The sequence below is a fragment of the Notolabrus celidotus genome, chromosome 13 (genome assembly GCF_009762535.1).
Source record: "Notolabrus celidotus isolate fNotCel1 chromosome 13, fNotCel1.pri, whole genome shotgun sequence".
Classification (NCBI taxonomy): Eukaryota; Metazoa; Chordata; class Actinopteri; order Labriformes; family Labridae; genus Notolabrus; species Notolabrus celidotus.
In genome coordinates, this window is record NC_048284.1 from 26158590 (window position 1) to 26173720 (window position 15131).

The 15131-nt window shown below is 38.6% G+C and overlaps 1 protein-coding gene across 1 annotated transcript; it reads left to right on the forward strand.

The window, feature by feature from the left end:
* Positions 1 to 8809: 8809 nt before the first annotated feature.
* On the forward strand, positions 8810 to 14608 carry LOC117824604 (E3 ubiquitin-protein ligase TRIM39-like). The gene is made up of 2 exons (XM_034700142.1): positions 8810 to 8932; positions 11945 to 14608. Exon 2 carries the CDS (start codon positions 11947 to 11949, stop codon positions 13591 to 13593), a length of 1647 nt encoding a protein of 548 aa, XP_034556033.1. The 5' UTR covers positions 8810 to 8932; positions 11945 to 11946; the 3' UTR covers positions 13594 to 14608.
* Positions 14609 to 15131: the final 523 nt, after the last annotated feature.

The window sequence follows — 15131 nt, forward strand, 5'->3', positions numbered from 1 at the left end:
TATGGTCTCGTGAGCTCTATAATCGTTTGTATACAGTTCTTTTTAACCTAGATTCCAGTTACTATGGTAACTGCTTGCTCAGTGGATAGATATCTACTTTGAGGAGAGAGAGACATGAACATCGTGAATTGATTGACCAGAATCCAATGGAAACTGGTGATTGGATTGAACTGGAATATGATTCTAATTTTCTCAATAAAAATACAAGTGGTCATGAAATTCTGAAAATGATGGGGTTAAATGTTTCTCAAAGAATTTGATTGAAACCATTTACTAAGCGGGGATAAGAACTTCTCTATGTGTAGATTTTAGTAAGTGTAAATGTAACTGTGTTCACCTTCTTAGTTTAGCATGTTTGCATGTTAACCTTTGCTAATACCGTAAAGTCTGCTTAGTACGGATGAGGCTGAATAGATGTTTTGAGTGTTGCAGGTTGTTGTATCTGCAGGCATTGTGAATGGAGAGGATGGACAAGCATGCAGGATTTGCAGGATGAAAAGAATTCATTGAGGTAGGCAACAAGATGGATCAATGTTTAAGTCCTCTACAGAAGCAAATGAAAAAAAAAATTGTACTATAGAAAAACTGACTCATTGCAACTTTCTCCAGAACATGGACAGAAAATCACAAGGCTGTGTTCTTTCACTCTCATACTGTAAACCTCATGGTATCTGGGTACAAAAGGGGAAGAGAGGGATAGGTTTGACTTGCTATGAGTGCCATAAGAAGTGTGGTTGAGGTGTGGTCCTGCTCCTGAAACTTGGGATCACTTAATGAATTTTAAGTTTGACAAAATAACATAATGATGCAGATTTGTTAAAAGGTAAAAATACACGCTTTGTCAGGTCCATCCTCAGAAGGAAAATACAACAACTTTTAAAATGCTTGTTTATCAAGTGGAGAATGGATCCATCAAATATGATGCCCTACAAAAAGTCAGGGGATCTAAACATTGATTGGCTTCCATGAGTCTCAAGCAGATCTATATCTCAGTTTTTGATCCAGAGTGAATTGTTAGCTGTGCTTGCATGCAAATATCTTTTTATAGAGATAAATAGATTGTCGTCAGGTTATCACCAATGGGAGCTTGGATGTTGTTCCAATGTATTGCAGTTCGCCTGCTTTTGCTCTCCATACAGACTGTTTTTTCCTGCATACATCAAGCTTGCTGATGTGTGAATGGTCATTTCTACTCAGACTACAAACGCACCTTACAATGTTACAATGTTACAATGTCATTTAGCAGACGCTTTTATCCAAAGCGACGTACATACAAGAACAAGAACAACACAAGCAAAGATCTAGACAAGAGGAAACAAGATCAGTACATTCAATGGAAACCAGGAAATCCCAATAATAAAATCCAGAACCCTGCCAGGAGATGAATTACAGGTTTGAAGTGGAGAAAGTATTTGGTCATAAACTGCTCCAAATTTTGATTATCTGATTTTGGTAGCTGAACAGTTGGGGGGGTCACCAAAGTATACAACAAAGGGAACATGAATACACAAAAAAATTAACCACATTATGATAGCATGAGAGGTTTGAGATGTAGGAGGGATCACCAAGAACTTCAAGACCCTAAGCTGTACCAAATTGTATTGCAATCCATCTAATATGCGTCAGGATATTTCAGTAAGGAAAGTAGTGGACCAACAGAAAGGCAGGAAGACATTTCAATGGAGAAACACAGTAAACAAGGCTAATACAGTCCAAGTTCCCATCCAATCCAAAGCACCTTCCTGTTTGACAGCATATGTTAGGCTCTGGGCTTATATTGATTAGACAGAGGAATAATTAAATGAGCTTGTTCAAGTGCTAATGGTGACAGCCTGTACTGACTACAGGAGGATGATAAAGTGGATTAGGTTAAAGAAAGGAAGGGAGCACACACTGTGAACTAAACCTTGTGTCAGTGAGTGACAGTAATTACAATAATTGTCTGTTTGCTTGTATACAATCAGTTAACACAGGCCTAGGAATGACACAAATCGACAAGCTTATGTGACATTTCCATTCGCAGATGTGACACCTCTCCTTTGCAGATGGATTTCATTCCTGTCTGATGCAGGGCCAACCACAACCACATACCTAATAAGAGAGAGGCTGGATAGGCTCACTGATAGATAAGTACCAATGATGCATTTCTGTAAACAACATGGAAGGCCGCTGCTAATCTGTACCATACTGCTGAATCCAGTTGCTTATATTGAAAATCACTTGGTATTTCAAATTGAAAAGGAAATCAGTGTTCTGGCAGGTGATGTTTTTCATGTTAAACTAGAAGCCATATGGATTGGATGTTAGAACTAGCTTCTTGGTAACTTTATGCTAGCAGCCTACTGCTACATTAGACTTTTTGATTAGATCTGATGTATTCTACGGAGGCAATATTTCTCCAATAAAACCAATGGAAGGTCGCAGACTCATTCATATTGAGGCAAAGGTGAAAGTAGTAACACATTTTTCCCGGTACTACCAACACAACATTCATTGCTTCTTATTGATCTACTCGACATCCTGCAATATCTAAATATCTTTATTAGTAGACAGAATTAGAAACACAGAAATATTTGAATAGTTGTCTATGCGTTATTCTTTATCAAAGAAGGCTGTTTTTATTTACATTTTTCCCTCCATTTTCATTCTGAAATGATAAAAACGATCACAAATATTTAAAACATAATTACTTATCAGCCTACCACAAGAATGTTTGCTGTGGTAAAGTTATGGAAAAAACAAACATCCCAGAACAATAAACCAAACGCACCCTTTAACGGGCATTGTGTTTTAGAAGTAAAGACAGATACGAATGCACACTAACGTACTGTTGAAAAAAGTTGCAGACCGGTCCCTGATCGTCATCTCACACACAACCTCTCTGAGTAGCTGTCTATGCTGTCAGGATGAAACACTGCAACTTATTCTGCCACACATTTTTCTTGGATGATTCTGCAACAAATGTCTGCCTGCCAAAACCCCACAGCACTGGATATCAGTCTGCTGCAGCATGCTTGTAGAAGCTCGTGCTCACGCTAACTAGCAGTAATGAAGAAATCCTGGATGACTTGGAAGCAGTTAATAAGGAGAAAAAGTGTTGTTTAATATGACATAACGTTAGCAGATATGAAGAGACTGGTTTCGAATGTGGGTTTTGGCAGGCAGCAGCTCTCTCTGCTTTCCAGTTCTGCGTGTTACCAATCTTTGAGTTGTACACAGGAATGGATCATACCAGACTTCTTTGACTCCTGCATTTCAGAATAGTTCTGGTTCAGCTAAGTTAACCCAGTATTGAAGATTGGTAGAGATCAACAAGGTTCCTGTCAGCATCCTGCAGCCAAGTTGTGATGAAACACAACTATAAGGATAAATACGTTCATAATATAAGGGGAGAGCCCCTACTATTGAGTGCTAAGAAACAACAGCCCATAATGTTTAAGGGGATAATGTCTGGTTAGCAGGTAGTTATGGGAAATAGAATCCTGACAGGGTGGACAAGACCTTGACACAAAGCGGAGGGGTCTTTTCCACCTTGAAGGTTATTACTTGGCTACTAACTTCAAATACAAACATAGTGGCAAAAAACTTGATCAAAAGATAATTTTATTGTTTTAAATTGATTTACATAAACTGTTTTGATTCGACTTCAACTTTAGCTTTCCATTGTGATGGAGTCTTATCTGCCTGTTGCGGCCAATTTAACATGAAACTGTCCTCATTCAGCTTTCCTTGTTCTCTGAGCTCTGCGGTTCACACACCTTTAAAAATAAACAAGGCAAATGTCACAACTTTGAACTCTGCTGCTATCATTCCCACCACTCATGGTTTACGTTTCTTTGTAGAGATCAGGAACTCAAAGTTGCTCTCCCTTGCTCCGCTCACTGCTAGGAATGCTGGACAGGATCCAATATGAAAATGTTGGTAGCCTGACGATTAAGCATGCTGATTGAAACTAGCGTTTTAGCCACATTATTTTGATGCTAATGGAAGTGAACACTTTTACCTAATTTTACAGTGGTGTCAGCAAGCATAAGCAAATGTGCCAGATTCTCCGGATTGATTTTACGTAACGTGTGATCAGTTTGCCTCTTGTGTTGCTCATGTTAGTGAAAGTTATAAAAAACGTCGTCACAGGGTTTTGACCAATCAGAATTAAGCATCTCACACAACCGGAAGATCAGCAAGACAGCCAGGTAATAAGATAAGATAGTCCAGCTGCAGACAAGAACTTTTAACTGGGATATTTTGTTTGGCAACTATTTTTTTTTTAAAGGCAGCTGCCCTGACTTCAAAAATATTTCTAATTTTCTTTCCAGTCTCCAGAGGGAGGCTAAAAGTCAGGCTAAGCTGCAGAAATGCTACCCTGGAGCTGCAGGAGTTGCTCAGATTCAGAGTCTTTCTTGAGAGCAACCAAGCAGTGTGGAAACTTGCATTTCCCAAGAGCTTTAATTAGGATCCTGCAGGTATATGTTTGTGTGCATGTGTTTGTGAGCAAATCATTAAAGCCCCGGCCTAATGACCCTGCTTCTAAACCAAGTCAAAATGAGGTGAAGTGCCCACTTAGAGATTTAGAGGCCCCTGACAAATGGCTGTGACCTTGGCAAATAACATGGTAATGGAGTCAGAGTCACCAGAACTGAAGCTGCTTCAGAGCAATTACATGAAAATCAGAAAAATCCAAGAACACATGCATTATGAATAAAAAGAGAGACAAGGAAATTGTAATTAGGTTACAGCAGAGTGTTTACAATATTTCTGAAGACACGGCTCATGAATAAGCCTTATTTGAATATTACAAATGTATTTCCATGGAAACAGCTCCCAAATGTACCATAACAGTAAGTGATTACATGCTCCAGCCTCTTTTATAAATTAAGACATCCAAATGTGTTCTTCCTACAGTTTTTATTTTTGGGTATACTTCAGCACTTAAATCCCTGTGCAAAAAATATGTCAATTATAAAAAACACAAATTAACAGCTAGACCGTGTATGTTTTTTAATATATAAGGGTTACTTTCATGCAAATAAGGCTATTTTGTTTGTCTCATATTCTGACAGAACTGAAACTAGAAAAAGGAAAACGATTGTACTTTTCCTCTGGCTTGGAGCTGAATTTAAAAAAGAATGAATAATTACATTTCCAGAAAATCAGAAAAGTAATGCAAACTAATATGAGTTTCCGTCTGTCACTTTAATTACATCTATTTCAGAAGAAGAGAGAAGAGTTCAAGTCAAACGCTTAACAGCAGATGTACAAAAAATGTAATAATGGCTTTTATGTTTGAGCATGATGGTTTCATCACTTCTCACAGGTTTGATATTTTTATATTGGTGTCATTTTTGTTTCTTCAGAGTAAACGTGATGTGATAAAGGTCAGTTAGGAAATGAAAGGAGTTTTTTTAACGGAAAAATTATGAAATTTCAGCTGCAGAGATCTGCCTTTCCACACGTGTTCAAATTTGCAAATATCTTTACACATCCATAAATGTATGTGCGGATTTGTGGATCAGTGCACAACAATAGCTCCACATCAGACTACCAGTCAAAAGTTTGGAAACACATTCTCATTCAACGCTTTTTATTTATTTTCATTATTTGAAACACTAGATTAATACTGAAGGCATCAAAACTATGAAAGAACATATATGGAATTATTTCATTGACAAAAAAAGTGTTAAACAGCAGAATATGTTTTAGATTTTAGATTCTATAAAGTAGCCCCATTTTGCCGTTATGACAGCTTTGCACACTCTTGGTATTCTCTCAGTCTGCTTCATGATGTGGTCTCCTGGAATGGTTTCTAATTAACATGAGCCTTGTCAAGAGTTCATTTGTAGAATGACTTGACTTCTTAATGTGTTTGAGACCATCAGTTGTGTTGTTCAGAGGTAGGGCTAGTACACAATAGATAGCCCTATTTGACTACTGTTGTAATCCATATTATGGTGAAACCAGATTATTTCATAGTTTTGATGTCTTCAGTATTAATCTACAATGTCGAAAATAATTAAAATAAATGAAACCCATTGAATGTGAAGTTGTGTCCAAACTTTTGACTGGTAGTGTAGGAGATCATGACAGCACTGCTAAACTGAATGCATTTAGAAAGATATGATATAAATGTAGTACTTATGTGGAAAAGATAGGACACATTAGTTAACTACAAGATTGTCAACAAGATGAGGCCATGAACTGCTCGAAAACAACAGTCTCAGCAGATGTCTGTCTAACATGAGTTTGGTTCTGCTCGAGGTCTCTGTCTGTTAAAGGAAGTTTGTCCTTGCCACTGTAACTTGTTAAATGCTGAAAAGTGCTCTGCTCATGATGGATTCCGGTGATATAAGACTAAGTCTTTGTTTAAAGGTTGGACTGTATCTGATCCTATATTGATGTTTGTTTGTTTTTTAATATTAGAACACAACATACGGTCTAGACCTGCTCTTTTTGTAAAGTGTCTTGAGATAACATTTGTTGTACATTGGCACTATATAACCAAAGATCGATTGAATGATGGAAGAGGGTCACAGAGGGCGATTACATTCAAGCCACATATAGAGGCAAGATGAATGTGTACCTGTGTCTGAGAGTGTGGAGAAAGCAGAGGACATGTTCCCACCCACACACATGCTTGTGAAAGTCCAGACTCTGTCATATCTAATGACCTGTCATGGACATGTATGCACTATCATTAATGCACTACATACAGGTTCTAATTTTAGTGAGTAATCACAGTGTTTGCATTTATGCTTCTTCTTTATTTTGCCTAAAAGGTGGAAGGACAAGGGTAATTTGATCTCTTGTAGTCTGTAAGTGTGTTTTGTATAATGATGATGTCATGGACTTCTAATGAAACATTTACTGCTTGAAAATGAACTGACCCCGATCAGAGTGGACGCTTTTCAAACGTAATGGTTGTCTATAATTTAAATTAAAACCTCACTGCCCAATAATCTCCACTGCCTGAAGTCTGAACAGAATGCTAAGTTAATCTAACATTCATATGCTGCACAGCTGGTTATTAATAATACTTTGTAACAAAGTCTAGTTCAGGGAAGTAAAACCAGAATCATTTCATGTTATTAAAATGATCTGGTTCCGTAAGAACCAGATTGAACTTGAATATACATAAGCTTGATAAAATGGACAAAATTAAATAACTGATGTGCAGCAACTTCCAGAGAATCACACCATAATACTATATTCATTAAACCCATTACCAATTTACATAAAGATTAAAGCATCCAGAGAATGAATTATGAACCCAAAAGTGTAGCATTAATAGACATTTTACAGTCCCAAGGATTAAATACAGGGGAACAGAAAGGCAATATCTTTCAGGTTTATCCTGTCTTTGCTTTAAAAGATACTCTACTATCGTATAGGACAATATACTATACTTTACTGTACTATACTATAAAAAATAAACTATAAGACACTACACTACATTATGGTGAACTATGCTTCCACATATTATTCTATACTGTACTATACTACATTATGCTATACCATACTGTACTGAACTATACAGCACTAAACTATACTATTCTATACCATACTATACCGTACTGTACTATATTACACTATGGTGAACTATGCTTCCACATATTATTCTATACTGTACTGTACTATACAATACTATACTCTGCCATAAGACACTATTTTATACTACAGTATACTTTACTGTACTATACTATAAGAGACTATACTAGACTAGACTATACTATAAGACACTATACTAAATTACACTAGAAGACCCTACTATAAGATGCTATATTATAAGACATGATACTGTAAGACACTATTTTATACTTCACTATGCTAAACTACACTACACTATAAGACACTACAATAATACACTTTAGTATAAGACATACTATACTATGTTAGACTACACTAAACTGTAAGACATGATACTTTGCTATACTGAAAGGCACTATACCACACTATAAGACACTACTACACTACTATAATATAATGCACTATACTAAACTATAAGATGCAATACTATAAGACACTAAACTATAAGACACTATATTACACTATACTACACTATACTATAAGACAGGGGTACCCAAGTTTTCCGGCCCTACGACCCCCCTAATATAGGTGCCAAAGACTTGCGACCCCCACAGTCCCTTGAAGTAATTAAATGTAGCTTCATTCTTGATTTAGCTAGTATGCATAACAGTAGCCACCTACATGCACATGTGGCTGTTTCCTGTGATGTTGTGAATTAACTGCTGCTACTGATGCTTTTGTTAATTAACTGTAAACTAACTCTAACTCAAACCTTAGAAATCATCTAAAGAAAGGCAGAAAAATAATGAACAAAATGTATTTGCAAGGTTTTATTTCTAAATGAATTACCTTTAAAAAATATGTACAGTAATTGCAATATACAAAATTTTAGCTTACTTTAAAAAATAAATAAATCTTGCGACCCCCAATTAGTCTGGTGACCCCCCATGAGGTCTCGACCCCCTCTTTGGGAACCCCTGCCTTAAAGAGGCTATTTTTCTGCTCAATTATTGACTCAAAACACTCAACCAGGAGAGAATTTATTCCTCAGTCATAATTTATTTTACTTTCATACAATACATTTTCCTTAAGTTCCATTAACAGCAAAAAGATACCACCTCATGAGCAGCATAAACTGTAGTTCCCCTTACTGAGCTGGGTTGATTCTGAACCAACATGCTTGATAAAAGTAAACAAACTCCGGGTAAGTTCATAGTTGACCCAGTTCACAAGTTGCTTTGAGAGGCGAGTCAACAGAGAAAAGGGGAGTGTCACTAGTCACACTTTGCAGGAAATGAAACTTAAAGTGAGTCAGAGCCCAAACACTGCAGAGCACGAGTTTCCTTTACTTTCTTGAGAGACAGCTTCAGGTTTACAGCTGAAACAAGACCGGGACCTCTGCATTTAACCAGTGAGTATATATTGATAATGATTTTAATTTTAATCAACAGATAAGGGAGGATACTGTCAGGGTGTTTGTTGATGACACTGCAAGCTTTCCTCCTCAGTTCTTGGTGTTAATAAGACAGAGCGCTGTCTTAGTCTTTACTCCAATGCATGCCTGTGTTTTTAAACCCTGCTCATGTTTTTAACATTGTTGGTACAATGCAAAATCTAAAAATAAAAAAACAATTATAATGTCTGCCACGTTTCCGGGCTCAGACAGTGATTCAAAGTGTCGGTGTTTAAAGGTGACATATCATGCAAAATTGACTTTTTAATGGTTCTTTACCTTAAATATGTGTCCCTGGCATGTCTACAAACCCCCCGAGAATGAAAAAAATCCATTCTGCCCCTGTTCTGATTTCTCCACCTTTCTGTAAATGTGTGTGAAACGAGCCGTTTCAGACTTCCGTGTTTTTGTTACGTAACAACAATATCCGGTCTGTCACGGAGTCAGAGCTCGGAGCTTGTTCAGCCCATAGACTGTATAAAATAATACTGAATCCCTCCTCCGTTTTTCATTACCTGCACAAATGTGTGGTAACAAGGAGCTTAGGAGGGAGGCATGCTAGTTGTAGGCTGTCTTAATAAACACAAAGGTCGGTTTTACTCCCCACGTCTGCAAATTTGAAGATCTAGTGGATGATTTTTATTTGTCATGGATAAGTGCTAGCGCTAATAAGCATAGCCACATAGCTATATGTGTAGCTATATGTGTAGCTGTAGCTGTAGCTGTAGCTGTGTACCAAGACACACGTCGACATACTGACAAATAAAACAACAAGAAACACTAAATCTGTGACCAATCCTTCATAAAAGGTCCTGCTGCCTTTCTGGCAGAGGTCGGTTTTACTCCCCCGTCTGCAGATTTGAAGATCTAGTGGATGATTTTTATTTATCATGGATAAGTGTTAGCGCTAGTTAGCATAGCCACATAGCTATACGTTCGTAGCTGTGTACCAAGACACACGTCTACATACTGATAAATAAAACAACAAGAAACACTAAATCTATGACCAATCGTTCAGAAAGGTCCTGCTATAGGCGCCTCTCCGTCAGGATCAGATTCAGAGGGTTGAAGTAACGCGATCTCTGAGCAGCCGTGTATATTCAGCCAACATGTAAACATTAGATCAACGTGCTGGAGAGCCGAGGCACATCCACTTCCGGAGGGGGCGTGGTCAGAGAGAAAACAGAGTGTTCTGATGAGGAATGAAGAAGAGGACTTTTCAGGCATGCCAAAATCTGATTTCAAAGTGTTTTTTTGAGCATAAACTTTAAAGACATGTTTTGGGGACCTCTTAGACCAATATATATTGATGAAAAAAGCGTGATATGTCCCCTTTAAAGAAAGGATCCCAGCAGAGACACAACTTATGCTTTTTTTAAAAATCATACAAAGGTTTTATGTTGCTCTGTTTGAAGCCACTGACAAAACCAGTCATTTATCTTGCAGAAAAGAGTTACCTGGCATCTGATTGTTTTTTGTGTGTGTTATAATACCTATGGTGGAATTCATCAATAAACTGGACACTGGACACAGAAGACTCAGGAGACTCTGACGGCTTACATTGAAATAGTTTATGTAGAACTTGATCAGGGAGAAATAACATAACAGTACACAGGCAGGAGAGTGCAGTGCAATGTCAAGTCAGTTCTCCCAGACAATTCCTCAGGCGTGCTATTTTATCCCCAAAGACGATACTACAGTTAGATACCGCTATTTGGATAATAGGAAACAAAACAATTGGGAAGAAGAGCGGCGCTCTAGTCTGGAGACACTACGTCAGTCTAAACATACAGATAAAGACAGGAGCAGGGAGAAAGACCTTGATTACTACAGTAACCCTGGCTGTTTCCGAAACCGCCTACTATACTAGCAGTACGTACTGATTTGGCCAAAATTCAGTATGTAGTAAGCAGTATGTGAACAAGAGCAAAATCTGCAGTATGCCAAAACTCCCCGGATGTCTACTGATTCGGGAAAATTTCACAATATGCATCAGACCAGTCTGCCTCGAGTACTGTTTCCTGTAATGCACAGCACTCATTTCGCTTTTTCTTTTTCCTTCTTTTTTGATGGGAGGAAATCTGTTTTTGGGTGCTGTGAAGGTTATTAAATTACATGTAAACCGCTTCCTAACTTTTAAAATCATAAATGGATGCTAAAGAAGCAGTTTCTCTATCGGCTTCGCCGTTGTTTACTTCCGCTATCCGAAACTGGAAATCTAGTGACGTCTGGCTCAGCGTACTGCAACACAGATCGAACAGAACCGTCATACTACATACTAAATTCAAACGCAGTATGTAGTAGGCAATACCTACTGCCTACTACATTAGCAGGTAGTATGTAGCAGGCCGTTTCTGAAACAGCCCCTGTCTCGCCTATCACCCAGTAGTCTCTGTTGACATTGGAAGGAAGTAACTCTGCACCTGACACTTAAACTGGAAAGATACAAGTGTTAAACATTCCTACATACATATATATAAGACTAGGAAAATTCCACGACAATACCAACCTTACACAACTGTTTTTTTACATCCACATTAACAAATCAGAGTGATTATATAAAATTAATAACAGGAGTGTAAAGAGGAACTCATCTGAAACTGATCTCAGTGCATAAAGTAAATGCACTGGTTTCAGATTTGTGATCCAGTTGCTTGAAGTTTTGATGTGTTATTGGGGTTGGAGTCCCAGCCCCTCAAGAGGCCCCCAGGCTGCTGCCTCCTGAACTATAGAGAGATGTGCACACACCCACACCAGCATAGTTGAACTTATTGTACTGCACGTAACAGTTAGCGACAGTGTGTCCCCTTGAACTTCCTTGGTAATGCAGTGCATTCACAGTTGAATATACTGAATTATTAATTTCCATTCCTCTTAAACTGTTAAAGTGATATTCCACATGTACTCTTTTCAGTATAACCACTGCTGATCTGTCTGATAAATAAGATTGTATTTTCACCTTGTCCCTAGACATGGCAGCAGCAAGCAGTCTCCTCTCTGAAGACCAGTTTCTGTGCTCCATCTGTCTGGATGTGTTTACTAATCCAGTCACCATACCATGCGGACACAACTTCTGCAAGAGCTGCATCACTGAGCACTGGAACACTAATGTCCAGTGTGAGTGTCCCTTGTGTAAAGAGCAATGTGAGAAAAAACCTGACCTGCGGGTCAACACTGTTTTATCAGAGATGGCTGCTCAGTTCAAGCAGTCAGTTCTACAGGAAACCAGCAGCAGCAGCTCAGAGGAGCAACGCACCAACATAGGAGAAGTTCTCTGTGATTTCTGCACTGAGACCAAACTGAGGGCCCTGAAGTCCTGCCTGGATTGTCTGGTCTCCTATTGTGAGACTCACCTAGAGCCTCATCAGAGACTCCCGGCCCTGAAAAGACACAGGCTGATCAATCCTGTGGAGAACCTGGAAGAAAGGATGTGTAAGAAGCACGAGAGACCTCTGGAGAATTTCTGTAAAACCGACCAGGTTTGTGTGTGTTGGTTCTGTACTGAGTCAGAACACAAGTTTCATTGCATTATTTCTCTCCAAGAAGAATACAAAGAAAAGAAAGCTGAGCTCGAAAAAACAGAGGCTGAAGTTCAGAAGATGATCCAGGAGAAGCAACAGAAGATAGAGGAGATCAAACAATCTGTGAAGCTCAGCAAGGAAGAAGCAGACCAAGAGACAGCAACAAGTGTGGAGGTCTACACCACTCTGATCCAGTCTGTTGAGAGAAGTCTGGCTCAGCTCCTTGACATGATTGAAGAGAAGCAAAAGACAACAGAGAAACAGGCTGAAGGTTTCATTAAGGAGCTGGAGGAGGAAATCTCTGAGCTGACCAAGAGAAGCACTGAGCTGAAGCAACTCTCACAAAACGAGGACCACCTCCAGTTCGTCCAAAAGTTCATGTCTTTGAAAACTGCTCTACCCACCAAAGACTGGACAAAGGTCAGCATTCACTCCTCATATGAGACGATCCTGAGGACATCGCTGGCTCAGCTGGTGGAGACACTCAGCACAAAGTTGAGGGGGCTTTGTGCAGATACTGGAATACAGAAGGACAAACAGTACTCAGTGGACGTGACTCTTGATCGTAATACGGCACATCCTAAACTCATCCTTTCTCGAGATGGGAAGCAAGTTTATCATGGGGATGTTTGTCAGAATGTCCAAGACAGTCCAAAGAGAATAACCCAATATTTTGGTGTGTTAGGAAAGCAGAGTTTTTCCTCAGGCAGGTATTATTATGAGGTTGATGTTGGTGGGAAGACAGAATGGGTTTTGGGAGTGGCTCGTGAGTCTATTGACAGGAAGATCCCTTTTCGCTTTTCTCCTCAAAATGGCTACTGGACAGTGAGCTTGAGGGATGGATGGGAGTATAAAGCTCTCGTTGACCTGGACCTAATTAATTTGTGTTTGAGTTCAAATCCTCAGAGGGTGGGTGTGTTTGTAGATTACGACGCCGGTCTGGTCTGCTTTTATGACGTAGATGCTTCCACTCTCATCTTCTCCTTTACTGGCTGTAACTTCACAGAGAAACTCTACCCCATTTTCAGTCCCAGAAATAATAACAGTGGTACCAACTCCACGCCACTGATCATCAGTCCAGTCCATAAAACAAATTAGACAATTTGCATCTCAGACCCCATCTATGTCTGGCAATGATAAAGCTTGTGCTAGTGATGGTGCAGCAAGTGGTTAGCGATAGGACTTCCTTTAACCGTGCGCTGCATTGTTTACAGTCTGCAATCTTAGACTGAGTGACATTGTGTTCAGATTAAAAGAGAAGAGAAATCCACCTTTCTGTACAGGTCTGCAAAGTAAATACTGTCATTTCTTGGTTCATTACATCCCCCAGAGGAGGGTCTGTTCAACTGTTTTTCGTGGAGTCTCAGTTTCACTGTAAATAGTAAGATATACACACAGGCTTCACTCTGGCTTCCTTCTGCTGTATGGACCTGAAACAGAAACCAACGTTCTTGTAATTAAGGTCTTAAGTTTGCTGATATAACATCATGATGCAGATTAGTACAACGTCAAAAGTCAAGCTTTGTCAGGTCTGTCCTCAAGAGGAGAAGAGAGCTCCTTTGAACTCTGTCATTGAATGGAAGTGGGATCCATTCATCCAAAACTTGTAACTGTAACATCTTCAAAACTAATGAGCTATTACAAAAGGAATCCTCTGTACAGCGTTTGAATCAAGAAGCTATTAGACCTGAATTGTTTTTTGAACCGTCCATGAACGTAATGTTTATTTCTGCTCTAAAGATCAGCTTTTTAGAATAAGTGTGTATGTTTCTTCTGGGGCTTTTGGAGCCAGCCTCAAGAGGACACTTGAGGAACTGCAGCTCTTAGCACCTCTGCCACCAGAGTCTGGACTTCTGTGTGGGCAAATCTTTGAAAACATTGAAAAAACATTGAGATAAAAACATACACCAAAAACAAACGCAAGAAAGTATGATAACTGAACAGTAATAATGAGAAGGTTTGTACATATATTTTTTTTGTTTTTACATGTAATGACTTCCATTTTTTGGAGTAGGTGTTGTGATTGGTTGATGAGTATGAGTGATGTAACACAAATATCATTACAACATGTAGCATTAAATTAAGTGAAATAAACTGAGTGCTGTTTTTTTAACATTTTTTTTTTAAAGTGACTTCATTTTAGAATAATTAGAATTTCATGTGCATTTACTTACCTAAGTTTACAGCACGTTTCTTGTAGAAATTATGTGATTTAAATAACATTAATTATTGTCACTGTATCTTACTTTCACAACTTTCTTATTTCTTCTTCATTAAATGTATTCACAGGGTGTCAGTTTAGCTCAGTTGGTAGGTAAGAGCCCCATGTACAGAGGACACAGTCATCGTCGCACAGACTGTAGGATCATTTACAGACTCCGGCATGATTTGGTATGTGTTACCCTCCTCTCTTCATCATCATCACATCCTTCTGTCATCCTTCAGGGACTATGCAATTTTATAATATTTCAGTCTACATCATACATTATTGTTTCAGAATTTTGTTTATATTTGACCATATATTTATATTTAGTTATTGATGAAAAACCTCCGAGGATTAACTTTGAATGTCCAAATGTTTCACTCACTGTTCTAGCTCAGCTCTGTTTTTTCTCTTGATGAAAGTTTGTAAAAAA